Source organism: Pleurodeles waltl, chromosome 3_1, assembly GCF_031143425.1.
Source record: "Pleurodeles waltl isolate 20211129_DDA chromosome 3_1, aPleWal1.hap1.20221129, whole genome shotgun sequence".
Lineage (NCBI taxonomy): Eukaryota > Metazoa > Chordata > Amphibia > Caudata > Salamandridae > Pleurodeles > Pleurodeles waltl.
In genome coordinates this window covers 1,700,753,486-1,700,770,937 of record NC_090440.1, presented here as the reverse complement: position 1 = coordinate 1,700,770,937, position 17,452 = coordinate 1,700,753,486, and the positions used below count along the sequence as shown (strand labels likewise).

General features: G+C 44.3%; 1 protein-coding gene and 1 long non-coding RNA gene across 2 annotated transcripts in view; one reads left to right on the top strand and one right to left on the bottom strand.

Moving 5' to 3' along the window:
• Positions 1-17,452, top strand: part of LOC138283408 (uncharacterized) — a 145,497-nt gene that overhangs the window by 113,198 nt on the left and 14,847 nt on the right. The window lies entirely within an intron of this gene.
• ARL4C (ARF like GTPase 4C) lies at positions 2,299-9,060 on the bottom strand. Its single transcript, XM_069225540.1, has one exon. The coding sequence runs from the start codon at positions 5,027-5,029 to the stop codon at positions 4,451-4,453; it is 579 nt and encodes a 192-aa protein (XP_069081641.1). The 5' UTR covers positions 5,030-9,060; the 3' UTR covers positions 2,299-4,450.

The window sequence follows — 17,452 nt, the reverse complement described above, 5'->3', positions numbered from 1 at the left end:
CATAAGTTGCCAAGGGAATGCCCATACAGGGTCCTGTGCTCACCTTGCCAGTGCAACCACCCTACCCTACATTGAGGAGCCCCAAACCAGGCACAACCGTTTTGGGATTGCTTGTGTTTTGGTGCAGGGAGGGCCTGGCTGGCAGTTCGAGCTGGACTGTTCCCATGAGGAGCAGGATGAAGACAGATTTGCACATAGGCGGGTGACATGGTGTGCAAAATAACAATTGATTGTGGTCAATTGTAAGCATTCCTCCCCTCCCCTTTTTATGTGTTTGAGGCAGCTATACTGTTCCCAATCCAAGAATTGTGCCAGTAGCTCAGAAAGGGCTGTGACTAAAGCTGGCACAAGTAAATGGTTATGGTACAGCTCAACTGTTCCCAATCTAAGATCCATGCAAGCACTCTGGGGGCGGTTAACAAACCTAGAACGAGTGATGGAGGCTGGTGCAACTATCCTGTTCTCACTCCAAGATTTATTCAAGAGGTGAATAAACCTAGAATCGGCAAAAGATGATGGCGCAGCTACACTGTCCCCAATCCGAGATTTACTCACGCTGTAACTAAACCTAGAATGAGTGGTGGGGGCTGTGTGCAGCTATCCGGTTCACATACCATGATTTAACCCAGAGGGGTTTGTGAATACGCCTAGAATGAGGGGTAGGGTGCCAGTACAGCTGTCCTGTTCATAATGCAAGATCTGTGCTAGCACCCTTTAGGGTGCCAGCACATGGAACAGGTGCAGATGTGCAATATGATATCAAAGACCAGCACATTAGCTTATTATTTAAAATAAAATCAAAGCAGGCGGCTTCTGTGCTGTTCTGCATCAGGGACGCGTGCTCACCAAGTACAGAATCTGGTTTAAAAAGAAAACAGACAGCCGGTACTAATGACTGCTGCCGTGGCCCAACCAAAGGCCGTGCTAATTAGATCACGTGGCATGTGTGACGAAATCGATACACATTGGTTGTTCAGTGTTACGGAGCTTTTTATTAGCGACGTAGACCCGAGCACGAATACAGACTGCAAAATACCCTACTCGTGCCTTGGCACAATTCCCCAGTACAGATAGATCAGTGCTGCTTTGCTGTTCATTATTAAATAAATGCTCTTGGCCAGCACTGGTAGACGTGCGAAAAATAGATCCGCACTAGAGACCTCTGCGAGTAATTAAGATTGATAATTCAACTAATAAACGTTCATTAGTATTTAATGTGTGACGTCATTCACTTGATGGCCCCTTTGAACTACGCACTGTCATCAGGGAGGCATTTAGGGCAATGCAACTAGTGCAGAATTTCAGGAGATTACCCCGCCTACTTCAAGTACACTGTCATGACCAATCAGAGCTCGCACACTGTCCACCTTTTAAAACCGAGATAGGTAACGCTTCATCTACAAGAACGCAATGTGTTGCAAGCTTAAAGCTTGCACTACCCGAACTCCTAGCATTAAGGCAACCACCGAAGTGTAAGCTTGAGGTCACGGGCACGACTCTCAAAAGAGCTTTGAAGTCACGCAGTGCGATCCGAAGGACTGGGCTGGGTATAATGTCATACATAGATGCTCCTCTCAGGACTCCCGGGTAATAATATGGTAGCAACCTCTTCCAACAAGTTTATGGTTTTACACGCAGATTACACAAGAAATGTGATGTCACGAAGCGTAATGCACCGTATGTGACGTCACAAGTAGATATCCGGAAACTTCAAGAAGTGGCCTGCACAGCGCGAATCTGTGTGTGACGTCCAAACACGCGTCCCACAATCGTGAGACGTCATAAAGCAAAGCACCAGGGCCCAGCCAGACGACGTCACAGATAACCTCCATCCCAACAGGACTGACACTGCACAGAAGAATGTTTACACTCCAGCTGCGTGCTATTTCACAAACATCTCACAAAGCAACGTGCTTCAGTGCACACAAGGTTCGGGTCATTTTTGATATAGAGTTTCACGGAACAGGACGCTGATAAATCGCAAAATAATCAGATATCACATTCAGAAATGAACATCAGTTAGTTTATATCAGCCTGGAATGCATTGCCCATTTTCAATAATGAAATCTAATTCGAGGTTCCCTTTAGCGAGTCCCCCTGGATCTTAGAGGTAACGGTCTTATTCAGGGCAATCTAAGGTCACAATGGACGACGCTGTTCCAATAAGAGACACCACTGAAGTCTTGTGCTGTCTGAGATTTTTAAAAGCTGGAGAAGGAAGAGGTTATTGGCATCGTGCCCAGAAGGGTTCCATGTGAAAACAAACTGCAAAAACATATTTTGTAAAATGATAGGCTCTGAAATATAACATGTTTAATATAGCACTTAACACATCAGTCCTATCGTTTATAACAAATGTTGCCGTTATTAAATTTTGCATCACCAGACTAGCACACCTGGTGGCAAGTGTTTCATAATTTCATCACCCTGGGTGGAGATATTTGGACTGAGGTAATTATATAAGGTTGAGATTTGGTTGTCAATGTTGTGCCAGAAATCTATTTTCGAAGTCAATGTTATGACGTAGCAGCGCCCCACCAAAGACAAGATGCCGAAGAGCCAATAGCCGACTGAAATAAGCAAGGGCTCAGTCACAATGCTGTCTGGTATTTTTCTAGAAGAGGGGGAGTGTTTGGTGTCTCTAGCTTAGCTTTTGATATGGCTCTCTGGTATTTATTGTGAAAACTGCCATATCCAAGCCAGCCTGCTTGGTGTAATGAGACAGTAACGTTATTTAGACAGGATGCAAAAGATAAACCTGTTTTATATTATAATATAATTAACAAAAGCGATGTCCTTGGTGTTAAATACGGGCTCCCCTCGTTCTCTGCATTTAGACATTTGTTCCCTTTGCACGTCCCTGGCTCGGCTTGTGCTTTGGCTACCATAGCACTGTTTAGGGGATGCCTCAGAATTTTCGAAGTTATCTACTTCTGCCCCTTTCCTACCGCCAGATCACAGAAAGATACAGATAGAAAACAGTGTTAAAGCAATGATACAAGTGCCCCTGCCTCCCCAAAACAATGGATCCCTGAACCTCCCGTCCCATTCCCAGGTTTGTAGTTCAGTGACATATCACTAACATTTCAGATCTGCGTTTTATTTTCCACTGGAATCGCCCAAATTGGGCTACTTATAACACATAAAATCTATATGTTAACCCCCCCCCCCCCCATACACACATTTCTCATCTTCGTCGCCAGTACACAAAGTTTGAATCATTTTACTCCGCACAGGGATTCCCTGTTTGTTTTAAAGCTGGGAGGAATGGGGGGCACTGCCCCTTCCACATACTGCACTCAGTACTTAAGCTTCCCAACCCAAAGTCAGCCTCCTTCCTGGTGGGGAAAAACGTACTAAAATCTGCTACGTCACGCAGCACGAAGAGTCCAAATGAAGAGTGGGTTAGCAGTGGAGCTTCACCAGTAGTCCATCAGAAGGATCACTATCTCTGGTTCAGTGAGAATGACTGTCGCCATAACAAAGAGGCCAACAATGCAGTCCCCTTTTTGTGGGCCCTCCTCAGCTTTGCCATTTATTTACCCCTGTCAGTTCCCCCAAAGCCAGCCTTACAGGGACCTGCCCTGCTACAGCAGCTCCAAGGTTCCAGTTTGGGTCCGTGGGGGTAAGGGGCTACTGGTGCCTTCAGAAAGACGAATTGAAATGTTGATGGTTCTTAAACATTCCGCTATCATGTTGGATGAATGCCTGATGAGGTTGACAACATGTACGGTGACTGACTTCCAGCAAAACAGACACATACATTCTGAGAGGCCACTTTTCAGCATCTCCTAACACGGAGTCCAATCCTTGGTGATTGGTCTCAATCCCCCAAGCAGGGCTTAAAACCATATTGTTCAATAATGTTATGGCCCTGTAAGCTCATTATTATCTATGTGTTTTAGATGATCACAAAATGGAGGTCTGATGTTCACAAAACTGGAAAAGGCCACCAAACACCAAATGATGGGTTCATCTCTTCCACAGGTGGTCCCTCCACAAAAGGAGCTGGTGCAGATAATGGCATCTACCAAGCCTGTGCCCCCCCCTCCCCCCCTCCCCACAAATACCTGCCACTGGGCAGCCTCACCAAACACAGCTCAACTGTACCTAGGGAGCCCAAATTATAGAAGCTGGCAGTGACCAGCATTTTGCAGAATGTTCCCAACCTGATTGGAAAAGGGTAGACATGTCTAAAAAGAGTCTTCCATGGGGGGGGGGCAATGGAGAGGAGCTTCCATTGAGAGGTGGCTTTGTCGCAGTCCTCTGATGGGGACGATAACAGGTCCATAATAAAATCCCACAGGCATGCATTCAGTCCTGCCATGCTCATCTCACCACTTTTGCAGGTCCAGCAGAAAGAAGGATATGGAAGGAGGGCTCTAAATTGATTTGGCTGGTGGGTTTGTCCACGTCACAGTTCTCCCCGGTCTTTGAAGCACCCTTGTCGCTACCGCTTCTTCTTCTGTTTTAGTGACTTCCTCCTCTTGAGGATCATCTCGTAGAGTTTGTCCATGCCTTCGGTCAGGCCCTCGCCGATGATGGCACAGGCTGGCTGCACGTGGTACGCAGTGGAGGCCCCCAGTTCCTGCAGGGCTAGCTGCCTCTCGATCTCCGGCACGGGCAACGAGCGTGGCAGATCCTGCTTGTTTGCAATGACCAGCAACGGTGTGCCCTGGTTCTCAGCAAATTTAGTCACCTTGTGCAGCTCTGTCCTGGCCTCCTCCAGCCGGTCCGCGTCCACTGAGTCCACCACATAGATGATGCCATCAGTGCAGCGGCTGTAGGACTTCCACAGGGGGCGCAACTTCTCCTGGCCCCCCACATCCCAGAAGTGGCAGCTGATGCCCTTGGCGGTGCCATTGCTCAACTTGATCTTCTCAGTGTTGAAGCCAATGGTAGGCACAGTGTTTACGAACTCGTTGAATTTGAGTCTGTAGAGCACAGTGGTCTTCCCAGCCGAGTCTAGGCCAAGCATGACGATGTGCAGGGACTGGAAGGCTGACATATTGGACGAGAGGTTCCCCATAGCTCCAGATGGGCGCCGACCCAACTGTCCAATGGCTTCCTCTTGTGGGAGTCAACGCCGAGATCTCTTCCAGCTAGCCTTGCAGCTATCCTTGGATGCCCCTTCGTCCTGACAGGGGGCAGCCGCGCTTCTCCTAAACATCCAGCAGTATGGGGAGGGTGGCTGGCAGCCAAGGGGGGGACCTCGGCTCTCCGCAGCAGACCCAGGCAGAGAAGCGCTGCGGCATTACTGGTGGCCGTCCGACATCAGAGGCACCGACAGGAACAGGCGAGGGCCAGCATTAACCATCAGAGACGGAGACACAGCTTGCCCCCCGCCACCATCTGAAATCTGCAGCGACCAGAAAATCGATTAGTTTCCCTCGCCAGGCGCTGCTGGGGTCTGCAAAACTCAGGAACCATTAACCCCTTCCTGCCCTTGCCACGGTGCAGTCACTGACTGGTGCAGCTGTCTGGGCTGTGGTCCCGCGGTTGGAGCGGCTGCCGCCCACCCTCTCTCGGCCAGGCTGGACTGGTGGAGCAGTGGGCGAGACAGGTGAAAATGCAGCCCGCCCTGGGTTGCAGTGTCCGTCTCAGTCAAGTACCAGGAAGGCAGCGGTCAGCAAGAAGGCAGATGTTCGGAGAGGGAGCACTTCCCAGACCCGCTGAATAGGCTACCCAGCTCCCAGTGCCTTCTAAAAGGCCGTTGCTCCAGACAGGGCGCTGCTGAGCCGCCCTCTCGGGTTCTCCGTGCGTCTCTGGTGTGGTCGGTGTCTGTCTCTTCCAGTAGACTGCCGGGGTGGCACCTGCGGCGGGATCAGACCCGGACACTTCCCGGTCCTGTCCTAGCCGGGGGCTCAGGCTCGGTGCTCCTGTGGAAGTGTCCTTACCCAGGGCGGAGGAGGGAGGTCGGCGGAGCCCGGCGGCATCTTCAGAGGGCCCCCTGGGTCGCTGCTTCCTCTGGGGAGGCGAGATCTGACCACGCCGAGGCTCCCAGCCCGCTGCCTCCCGCCGCCTCTCAATGTATGAAGCCGCAGCTCAATCCATCACACCCTCCCAGCACTCACAGGCAGCGGGGGAGGGAGTGTTCTTAAAAGGGCAACGCCGGGGAGGCGGGACACCCGCTCGGGGTGGATATTACACAAGCAGACACAAGCAGCCCATCAGCAGTGTGAGGGTTTGACTGGTCGATGTGTTGCCGAGATGGAAACAGACAGCTGGGTTGAGGCTTGTGCACGGTATGTGTTTAAAGTGGAAATATCGGATGCAGAATCAGTAAGTCACCCAAAATTACTTGACAATAACACAATATGATTGGTTCTAATGTCAGGTGGCAGTAACAGTATCACTACGGGCACAGCTGGAGTCCACCACGAAGCTACAAAAGTTGCAATCGCTCACAACTAGAGACAATTAATGAGGGAGCCATATGATGTGTTCCTAGATGCCAGGTGGCTGAGTGTTAAGTAAGACACGTCCTGTCACTGAACTGTTTTTAGTAAACCTCGCTTTACAGTCTTGGGTTTGCATTCTCATGCATACAATTTTAAAAGAAAAATTCAAGTCCCAGAATGCAATTTGCAATTGACTAAAAAGCCAGGTATAGTCGAAAGTGTAACACATGTCACATGGAGTGGTACATTTAATCTAAGTATTCACGGACTGTTTATCCAGTTCTGGGCTTTTGCATAACAGAGCATTCTGGGTGTTGTAGTCCTGATTTGCTAACATTGAACTAATAAGCCCAACACCCAATACACCTGATGATAATGAATTGTAAGTGAAAAGCCAATCATTGGAATTATGGGCCCAATTCACTAAAGGCATATATGCGTTAATGAAGTAGTACTCCTATAGTGCTTCTTCACAAACTCATAAATGTAATTCCCATTGGTACGGGAGTAGTGGCAGATCTTTTGCTACGACTGTCCTATCTGTTATTTGTGTTGTCCTCTGCCACAAGTGTGTAGAACTCTACATATGTAGTTCCATCTTTTAGTTGTAAATGTAAGCGTGACAAGGGGGAGTGGTTGGAAAATGTGAAATTAAGTTAACCTATACTTACCTACATCAACGTACCTTGTCAAATATTTTGTACTTCAAAATAACATGGGAAGAATAAAGGGAAAATTAAGGAAGGCGACTGAAAGGAACATGCAATTACAAAAACACATCTACAAAAGAGAAAGTCAGTTTTATTTCAATAAAGCTACACCCACTGCTTGAAACAGAAACATAAAAGTGCAGGTATACCTTGTCACAGAGTGCCTGTTTCCTGCTGAAAAGTGTTGGTACTCATCAATTAAAAGCATTACAGCATTGATGAGAAGTACTGGTAATGGTACTATTCCATTCAAATTAAGGTACCTGACAGTATCTGCTTATTTAAAACACTGGGTTACACCCACATCCACTCCAGTATTGCTACAGTTCAAACATGTCCAAATTTACTCCAGGCAAGTCCTGGAATATGTCAGATAACTCACAGGGCTACTCACAGGAAATGCAAGGACATCATACAGGAAAACACAGATGCAGGAGAGCGCCTTTTAGCATCTGCTGCCCAAATTCAAAACTTCCGACAAAGACACTTTAAATTACAACATATGGCTAGAGATAAAAGACAGACTATATTGGATGAAGCCAATCTAGCCAGAGGACAAGACTCTTTGACAGTCCTCAATAGCGACATGACCCTGAAGGCGCAACAGATTCTTGGAGATGTCTTCAATAGCGTACTCAAACATAACTATTTGAAATATCAACTGGGCCTCCTGGCATTATTTCTGTATGCACCCCTCTGGCTAAGAAAGGACGACACAGGCAGTTGCAGGCTGTGTGGCTACTCGAAGGAGGATATAACCTATGTTCTGTGCCTCTGTAAAGGGACGCTTAGCCTCTGTCGAGCCCTGCTTCACACAATCTGGTACCAAAAAGTTCTACCTCATGCAGACAAGCAGTAATTACCTGTCTAAACTTGGCATATCCGCAGTTGATATGCCAGACTGTGAAATATTTACAGGGGGTGGGAAACAAACTAATGAATGTGGCTGTCCACACTGTTAAAAGACTTCTAACCTAGCAGACTGTCTTGAATTGCTTCAAGCGTGAATCTGGAGGCTCCTCCATTCATGAACTCTGTCTAAAGTCGTTTACTCTAACTGGCAGCTATGAATTGCATTACACTCTTTAACTGGCACTTTTTCTGCACATTAACCACTTCAGCGCTCCCTTGACTCCAAGCACTGGTCACTTTGTGGGCTCAATTGGTCTTGAACGTTGTCCAAAGACAGTCATTCCAACTGGCTGCTACGACCTGCACTACGTACTTTAATTGGAATGCATTCCAAATGTTATCACTCAAACACCCCCTGCCTATAAGCACTGGTCTCTTGGCTGACACCCAGCCTACTTTTTGGCTTAAAATTACAGCACAATGCCGTAGTCCTGTAAACACCCTGAGGGCCCCAAGCATCTTCATGCACTCACTTCCACTCACTGATTGCACTTTGTACTTTCAAAGCCAATGCCCTTATGGTCTGAAATCTGTCGTATTATATTTGACCTTTTCACTTAATTTGTTTTAATGGATATGCGTAATGTTATGTATAAACAAAGGTTTTTATTGATCATGCATAATAAACCGACTTACATAGATGCAGGCATTCTCACGACCAGCAAAAAGCTCAACATCTAAAAAAAGCCAGTAATAACAAAGCCAGTAGGTATCCCCTTTTGGTACTTTATGGTGATGGTGCCCAAAATCGACGAGATGCAGTGCAGCATGACGTAAAGAAAGAAAAGCCAACAAAAAAAAGTTGCAGGGTGCAGCAATGCTGCTGCAACAGATATGCCACTTTGTTGGCACAAGCATGTGTGATGACGTCTGCACGCACATGCATCATTACACATGTGTTCCTACCAAATAAAATGAGACTTATGTTTTTTATTTACCCACTTAGATGGATCAGTAAATGTAAATAAATGAATCAGAACAAGAAGGACATGCTTATTTTTTTTAGAAAGAGGATCCGGCAGCAATTTGCAGTCTGTCCCACAAAAAATAATAAAAAACAAAATGTTTCTAAAAAGACAACAGGAAACTTAATAACAAGATTAAAAAAAAAAACTACAGATGCCCATATATAGAAAATTATAATTATGGAAATTGTCAAAGAAGTATAAAAAAAAGCAGGATCAGTGTCAGACTATATATATACACACACACAATTCACTGAAAAAAACAAAGGTTACAGGGTATTGTTATAGTTAGGTTCTGAAGTTACTCGTACAAAACCATAGAAATTCAGCAGAAATTCAGCACTTATGGTTAGAGTTCTTTCAAGTAACTATAACTCATACCCTAAGGTAACTATAACTCGCTCCCTTGCCATGCATAGTTTTCTGATCAATAATGTTATTGCAAACGTTGTAGTGATATCAAAGATGCCATAGAAGATCTCATCAATGACATAATATGTGGAGTAATTAGCTGTGCATGGCAAAGGTGCGAGTTATAGTTATCTTGGGGCGCAAGTTATAGTTACTTGAAAGAACTCTAACATAACTGCTGAATTTCAATGGTTTTGTAGAAGTAAATTCAGAACCTATCTATAACGTCGCTGTAACCTTTGTTTTTTTCAGTGAATTTCTATGTTTTTTTAACGTAAAGTATTTTTAATTGCTATACATTATTCCAATCCCCGCCGCGCACGGGTGGCTGTTGGTCGCAAGGCCCTCATAACCACCCAACCCTGCGCCACGCATGGCCTTTGGCCGTGTGCAGCACAGGTTGGCCCCAGGGCCTGTCCCTGTCAGTGGATGTATGAATGGATGCATGAGTGTCTGAGGGGGTCTGAAAGTGGGTGTGTGAGTGTCTGAGTGGGCGTGTGAGTGGGCACCTGAGCCTCTGAGTGCATGTATGAGTGAATGAATTATTGTATGAATGAGTCTGTGGTTTTTCTTTCAAATCTTCCAATAATCGTGAGTATTTTGCAAATAATTTGTGAAAAATTGTGAACATTTGTGAATTTTCATTAATATCACTTACTGTGACACACAATTATATTAAACCTATAATTTGCCCCTAAACATATCTATATTACACCCCGGGGGTCAGGGTACCTTCATCCTGACCCCATATGCCACTTTCAATTTGAATTTTCACCCACAGAGACCATGTCCTGTGAAATAAAATGTCAGTCACAACTTCCTACTCAGGTTGCAGTCAGCCTATTGCAATGCTTCTTTTTGCACACTTATTCGCGAACGTTCATGAATTCTGTGAATTTTATGCAGCCAAAGATAAACAAATCTATTTGCTCTTAAATGTTTCCTAAAATACTGAACGGATTTACACCAAATAACAAAAAGCACAATCTGCGTACAGGCAGCTAGCTTTCTATTAAATTTGGTGTAATTCCGTCCAGTGGTTCGGGCTGTCGACGTGTTGACAGGTCCTATGGGAATTAACATTAGAAATGCAATGTTTTTTGAGCCACCTTTTTCTCGGCCCCCACTTGATGGATCACCCAGAAACTTCCTGTGCGCAACAAGAATCACTGGGCCACTTTGTTGGGAAAATTTGTGAAGCTGCGTCAAACGGTGCCAAAGATACAGGCAAGTCCAAAAACACTTTTTCTATGGAAACATGGTCCTAACTGTTTTACTGGTGACTGCCAATTGATATTATTATATATATATATATATAAAAGACCGCACTCCAAAGTTCTTAGATACAAATTAAATTTAATGGTGACGTGTTTCGATCAATCGATCTTCACGGCTGTCGTTGGATCAGAACGCGTCGCCATTAAATTTAACTTCCATCGATGAATTTTGGAGTGTGGTCTTTTTTATGCCTAGGAGGAATGGCATACTTTCAGTTTTACAATAATGGCTGCCGGTGGCCGCGACCTGCACTGACCCCGAGAGGTGGAAGAAGCTGGGTTATACCGGGAAACTTTCTAATATATATACATATACATATATATATTTGTGTGTAGTCATGGTACATATATGTGGAGCTATATAAAGTAAAACTTTAATAACCCATAGAAAATGACCTTCACAGGTTTTGACACAATATTCTGTCCCACAATATTTGTGTTTCCAATATTTTGCCCAAATATCAAAAAGCACATTGCATGTCAAATCTAACCCCACTGCAGCTGGTGTTTGGCTCCATAACATTTTGCAGCGCAAGAGGAAGAGGGCAAAGCCTAGGGTGTGGTCTCCATTTTTGTGTACCCAGTAGAAATGTTTGTCAGGAGTGTATTATTTTTCTCATGGGATACCAGTGTCTCTAATCTTTTCAATTTGTAGAGTTACAAAACTTAAGCAGATATCTCCATGTAGACGGGTCTCCACGACCACGCCTACCACGGCCGCGGCCTGGCGTCTCTCACGCGCCGCACCGGAAGGACTCACGCGTTCCCATGGAAACATGGGAACGCCGACTGACACGCGCAAGGCTGATTTCCGGAGCCCCGCACTACAAGGGAAGACGGACTCGGGGAAAGAGGCAGAGGAGTTCTCCTGGAGAACGCCGAGGAGAGAAGATGCGAAGGAGACGCCGCGATCAGAGGAGGAAGACCGCCCGCAAGTCCTGGAGAGACGTGAAGAAGGGAGAAGTCGAACCCCCGAGACGAGCACTTGCCGCCACGACCCTGGAGCGTCGTGGCTTACTAAGGTACGGTCCTTGTTCCAAGGACAGGGAAAACATCATAATATATATAGAACGCAAGGGGAAGGAGGAGGAGGAGGAGGAACGGAGGGGAGGGAGGAAGGAGAGCAAGTGTGAAGGGGAGACACGGAGGGGAAAAGACCTAAAGGAAGAAACCTTTACGTGGGCCAGCACTAACGAGGAATTGGTTGTCACTAGTTTTTCCCTGCCCTGACACAACCTCACTACCGGGCTGTCTCTACCCACACCTACCCCTTTCTTACACAATCCCTCCCCTGCATGAATGCACATAAAACTGTCCCCAAAATTACCTAAAACCACTTACCGTCGTTTCCTGCTGTCTTTTGTGCTTCCGGTTTCACCTGGGAGGTCCTGAGAACTGCCACCATCAGAAGACCTAGGGAAGACAGGACAGAGACAAGAGAAGAAGAAGAAATTAACCGAACGGGTCATCATCACTTAGTGCTAGTTATTACATCACCTTACTCTATACAATAAAACCCTTTTTTGCACCCTACTTACGTCTCCGAGTCCTCAGTACGATACTGAATACTATAGGATGAAGTTCCGGAAAGTAAAATGGGGACAGAGTGAGGACCCCCGCATATTCTATTTCCGGGTAAAAGACTTGGGTCTCAAATGGCTGGGACCCTTAGGAACCAACAGAGAGGATATCATTAAAGCAGTTATCCTTGAACAATATCTGGGTTCCCTCCCAGCCAGTACTAGGAACTGGATAAGACAACACCCCAAGATAGACACGGAACTGGCCGTAGATCTAGCCTGTGCGTATCACAGATCTATTGACGTCAAGGCTTTAGGTCCCCGAAATAGTGTCAAACCTCCCGTGGGTGCTTTCAAATATCCTCTTCGACGAACAGTGGAAGAGCCAGGAACTCCCCGACCCGGAAGTTGAAGACTGTGTCATTGGTACAGATTACATCCACTTCACTGCTCTTTTGGAAAAAAACAAAAATCAGGGGCTGTCTTCTGATTGGTGGTCAGAAGCGCCCTTTTCCAATAGTCACATTGAGAGCTCCCCAGTTCGAGCAAAACTGTCAAGAAGGGAGAAAAGGCAGGAGAAGCACAAGTACCAGACTTCAAGGACTGAACCGTTGCCTGAGAAAGTAATAGCCAGCAACAACAATATCACCCTCTCTTTTAGAGCTAGCCAACGCGAGGACCCTACTCTATCTCACGCTTGGAAAAACGCCAAAACGGAGCCCGCTGAAGAGGTGGGTCCTTATTTTCTAGTCGATAAGAACCTCTTATATAGAATCACTTCATCCACCCAGGGAGAAAAGAAACAACTAGTGGTACCAGAACCGTATCAACAGCAAGTCCTCTTTTTAGCCCATAACCAGCCGGGGGGTGGACATTACGGTCGAGAAAAGACTGAGGAATACTTGTTAAGAAGATTCTATTGGCCAGGGGTGTATGCTCACATCAGAAAATATTGCACACAATACCCAAGGTGCCAACTAATAGAACCCGGAACCCTGAGGAAGGCACCTTTACAACCTTTACCCATTATCGAGATCCCCTTCAGTCGCTTGGGTATGGATCTGGTAGGACCCTTATTACCCTCCTCTAAGGGCCACACCTACATACTAGTCCTGGTAGACTACGCTACCAGATACCCTGAGGCAATCCCTTTATCCAGAATGACTACTAAGGTAGTGGCACAAGCCATGATAAACTTCTTCTCCAGAGTCGGATTTCCCCAGGAGATCCTAACAGACCAAGGTACCCCATTCATGTCCTCCCTCATGAAACAAATTTGCAACATACTAGGGATCACCCAGATAAAAACCTCCATATACCACCCTCAAACTGATGGGCTAGTAGAACGCTATAACCGCACCATTAAGACTTTGCTAAGGAAAACAGTGGAAGACTCCGGAAGGGACTGGGATCAGAAACTCCCTCTGGTTCTCTATGCCATCCGGACTCATGAACAATCCTCCACGGGTCACAGTACTTTCGAGTTAGTCTTCGGGAGGCAGCCCCGTAATTTGCTTGATATGGCGGCAGAAGGGTGGGAAGAAGAGGGGGAGGAGGAAAAACCGCTGTTAGAGTATGTTACCAAATTAAAAAGCCACCTACACACGGTCTGGGAGGATGTACGGAAACACCATGAAAAAGCACAGACTAAACAAAAGGCTTATTACGATCAGGGGTCTAAGTTACAGTCCTTTGATCCTAATGATCAGGTTCTGATAATGCGACCTACTTCCGATAATAAATTGTTAGCTAAATGGCAAGGACCCTACCGGGTAATAAAAGCCGTCTCCCCTGTCACATATCTTATTGAATTAAATCAACACCCAAAGAGGACACAGATATACCATGTCAATTTACTTAAAAAATGGGAATCACCGGATGACAACAATAATGTTTCTGCTTCCGGCTTCTTAATCACCCCAACCCCTGGTCTAGAGATGGACCTATATCCCCACGAGACCGACGAACAATGGGAAAGACCATGTATAAATGAGTCCCTCACGGAATCCGAGAAAGACCAACTATACACCCTGTTACAACAACATTGCCTATTGTTCTCTGGGAAACCAGGGAGAACCACATTAATCCAACACTGTATCAGAACCCCAGAAGGTAAAACCGTCCGCCTACGACCCCAAAGCCCGAAAACACCTTATTGAGTCCTCAGTACCGCCGACCCCCACCACACTCCACCTATGCTCTGTAGAACTAAATTTGATGGGGATTAGCGCTTAAAACATGCCCATAAATTTACTAGTCACTGTTACTGCCATTGGTAAACAGTACTGAAAAATAGTTCGGAGCTCACACAAAGCATCCTTGCCTTAATAACAACAAGTGTCACATTAGGAATGCTCCTTTTAGATGTAACATTTCTCAACAATTTCTTTGGAATTCATAAAGTTCAGCAACTAGAAAGTAACATGTAATATTGAAATATATAATAGAAAACAGAAAGCCCCATCGTTATGTGAAGGTGTTAATGACCAATGTGAAGGACTTTGGTCACCACAGGTATCGCTAAAATAGCCAGCATACTCCAAATCATGGTAGCCTCAAGGCTTTTATGTTACCATCTTATACATTCTGAGTTACGGGTGTAGTCAGGAATATCAAGTAAGGAATATCAACTTACCAGAAAGTCATAGCCAAAATGTGGAGGACAAAATATCAAAGAGGTAAGTGCATACAAGTAGGTATAGATTTACTATACTTAACTCCATATTCACATACCTACATATCAGTAAGAAAAAGAAAAACGCGCACTCAGGACATCAAAAAAGAAGAAAAAGCAGTCTCTTTATTCACAACGCGTTTCGGCTGTACACAGCCTTGATCACGTGAATGTAAGCACCAATCCAATAGCAATTAAATACATGTCATTCAGTTGCATAGAAATAGGACTAAATATCAAGGGAAGTCCGAACATAAATACAAATAAGAATTCATGCTATAAACTCACATTAATTTAACAGACCATAAATACAGAATAATCATCAATAAATAATGAAAGATAAATACATAATAATTCAATAGTATTATTAATACAATTCTTTTGTATAATATCTCATAACATCTCTTATTTACAACAATTCCATTGAGTTATTTCCAAAGTCTGTCCAGTGAGTTAATGTTAAATAGCAAGACCCTCAAAATACCAACTGTTAAAGAGGGGCGGGAGAGAAGAGAAAGAATCAAATAGAACAATCATAATAGTACTTAAAATGGATGTCACATCTAGATTTTTGTGAATATAGGTAAAATACCGTCCTCATAAATCAAAGAATAATAAGTACACAATAACAAATAATAAATTAACACCATCCCCCATACACATTTCAATAAGTTAAATATTAAACATTGATACCACTATCATTCTACATCAAGTATTAAAATGTTTGAAAACTTCCACATGAATCCTCAAAAAAACTAAAACCAATTGTAACTGCAGAAGACTTAAATCAATCAGAACAGGGCAAAGCCACAAGACTTTATAACTACTCTAAAAATAATATAAAGATACATTTCTCATCTGCATTCATCACCAAAAACCCCCAGTGAAACTCAAACAAATTACTAAAAAAAAGAGAAAAATAAACAAGAAAAAAAAAAAAAAAAAATGATCATACATCTCTAGGACCTATTTACATGTATCTACATCTCACAATACTCTTCTACAAATCTGCAAATTCTCTTTCAATCATCAGAAAGGTGAGAGATCAATTCTTCACCAGAATTCAAACCTTTTGGCATCTTTGTTTCCAAATACAGTATGTACCTCAATTCCTTTTTACGTAATACTTGCTCTCTATTGCCACCCCTATGACAAAGTGGTACATGTTCAATAGCAAAATCTGATAATAGAGAACAGTCTGACTTATGTTGTTGTTCAAAATGTCTAGCTACCGGATAGTGACTGTCTCTAGATGTGATAGCTCGCATATGCTCCAAAACACGTCTTAACACTATGTTTTGTACTGCCCACATACCACCTCTGGCGTGGGCACTCCAAAATATAGATAGCAAATTAAGTACTACAGGTCAGAAATTGGAAAATCTGCCGTGCATTTCCTGGTTTGCAAGAATGATACTCTTTTCGCATAGTGCTGTTACGGAAGGCCTTGCAATGTCCACAAGGAAAAAATCCTTGTAGGTTATGTTCCTTCTTCTGGGGAATTGTAGTAATATTGTTCGATCTTAAAATATCACGGAAACGACGTCCTCTTCTATATGTGATCTTCGGTCAATTCTGAATTGAATTACCAATAATGGGATCACTCTTCAAAATATTCCAATTCTTGGAGATAATTGTATTAATATCAGGAGTATCTTCACTGTAAGGTAGAATTAACCTAATACTGTCCGTGTCATCTTCCTTTCTTTTGGATGTGTTATCAAATAGAGTCTGTATTCTTTTCACATCCTTCACTTTTTCAGTTGCTTTATTAATAACCCAATTGGGGTATCCTCGCTGTCTGAACCTCAACGTCATCTCCTTTTGCTCTCTCTCAAAATCTCCCTCAGTACTGCAAATACTATATAAATTCTCAGCCCATTCCTTTAACATTTCAGGATTTGACGAATCATATGTCGGTGTAACGAAAATTCTTATGCCTCTTGGAACCATTTTTTGAACAATGTAATTCTGCAATGATGTTGCTTCCCACCATTTAGAAATTTCTGATTTGCACGATTTTTCTAATTTATATAACAGGGTACTCAGGTCACTACTGTAATCTTGTTCCCTTCTCGATAGAGTTTCTGGATACTGTGGTTGTTATCAAAGATATGAAAATTAATACACAACTCTTCCAGAAAAGCACGGCTGCTAACAGTTTGTTACATGCTTCTAGGGGGCACCTGGAGAGTTTGAAGTGGAGTATCCCCTACGGAGAGCTGTTGAGAGATAAAAGAATTTGCAGTACTGAGGGAGATTTTGAGAGAGAGCAAAAGGAGATGACGTTGAGGTTCAGACAGCGAGGATACCCCAATTGGGTTATTAATAAAGCAATTGAAAAAGTGAAGGATGTGAAAAGAATACAGACTCTATTTGATAACTGTAAGGAAATGCCTCCTTGGCATGGTTACCCCCTGACTTTTTGCCTTTGCTGATGCTATGTTTTGATTTGAAAATGTGCTGAGGCCTGCTAACCAGGCCCCAGCACCAGTGTTCTTTCCCTAACCTGTACTTTTGTTTTCACAATTGGCACACCCTGGCATCCAGGTAAGTCCCTGGTACCAAGGGCCCTGATGCCA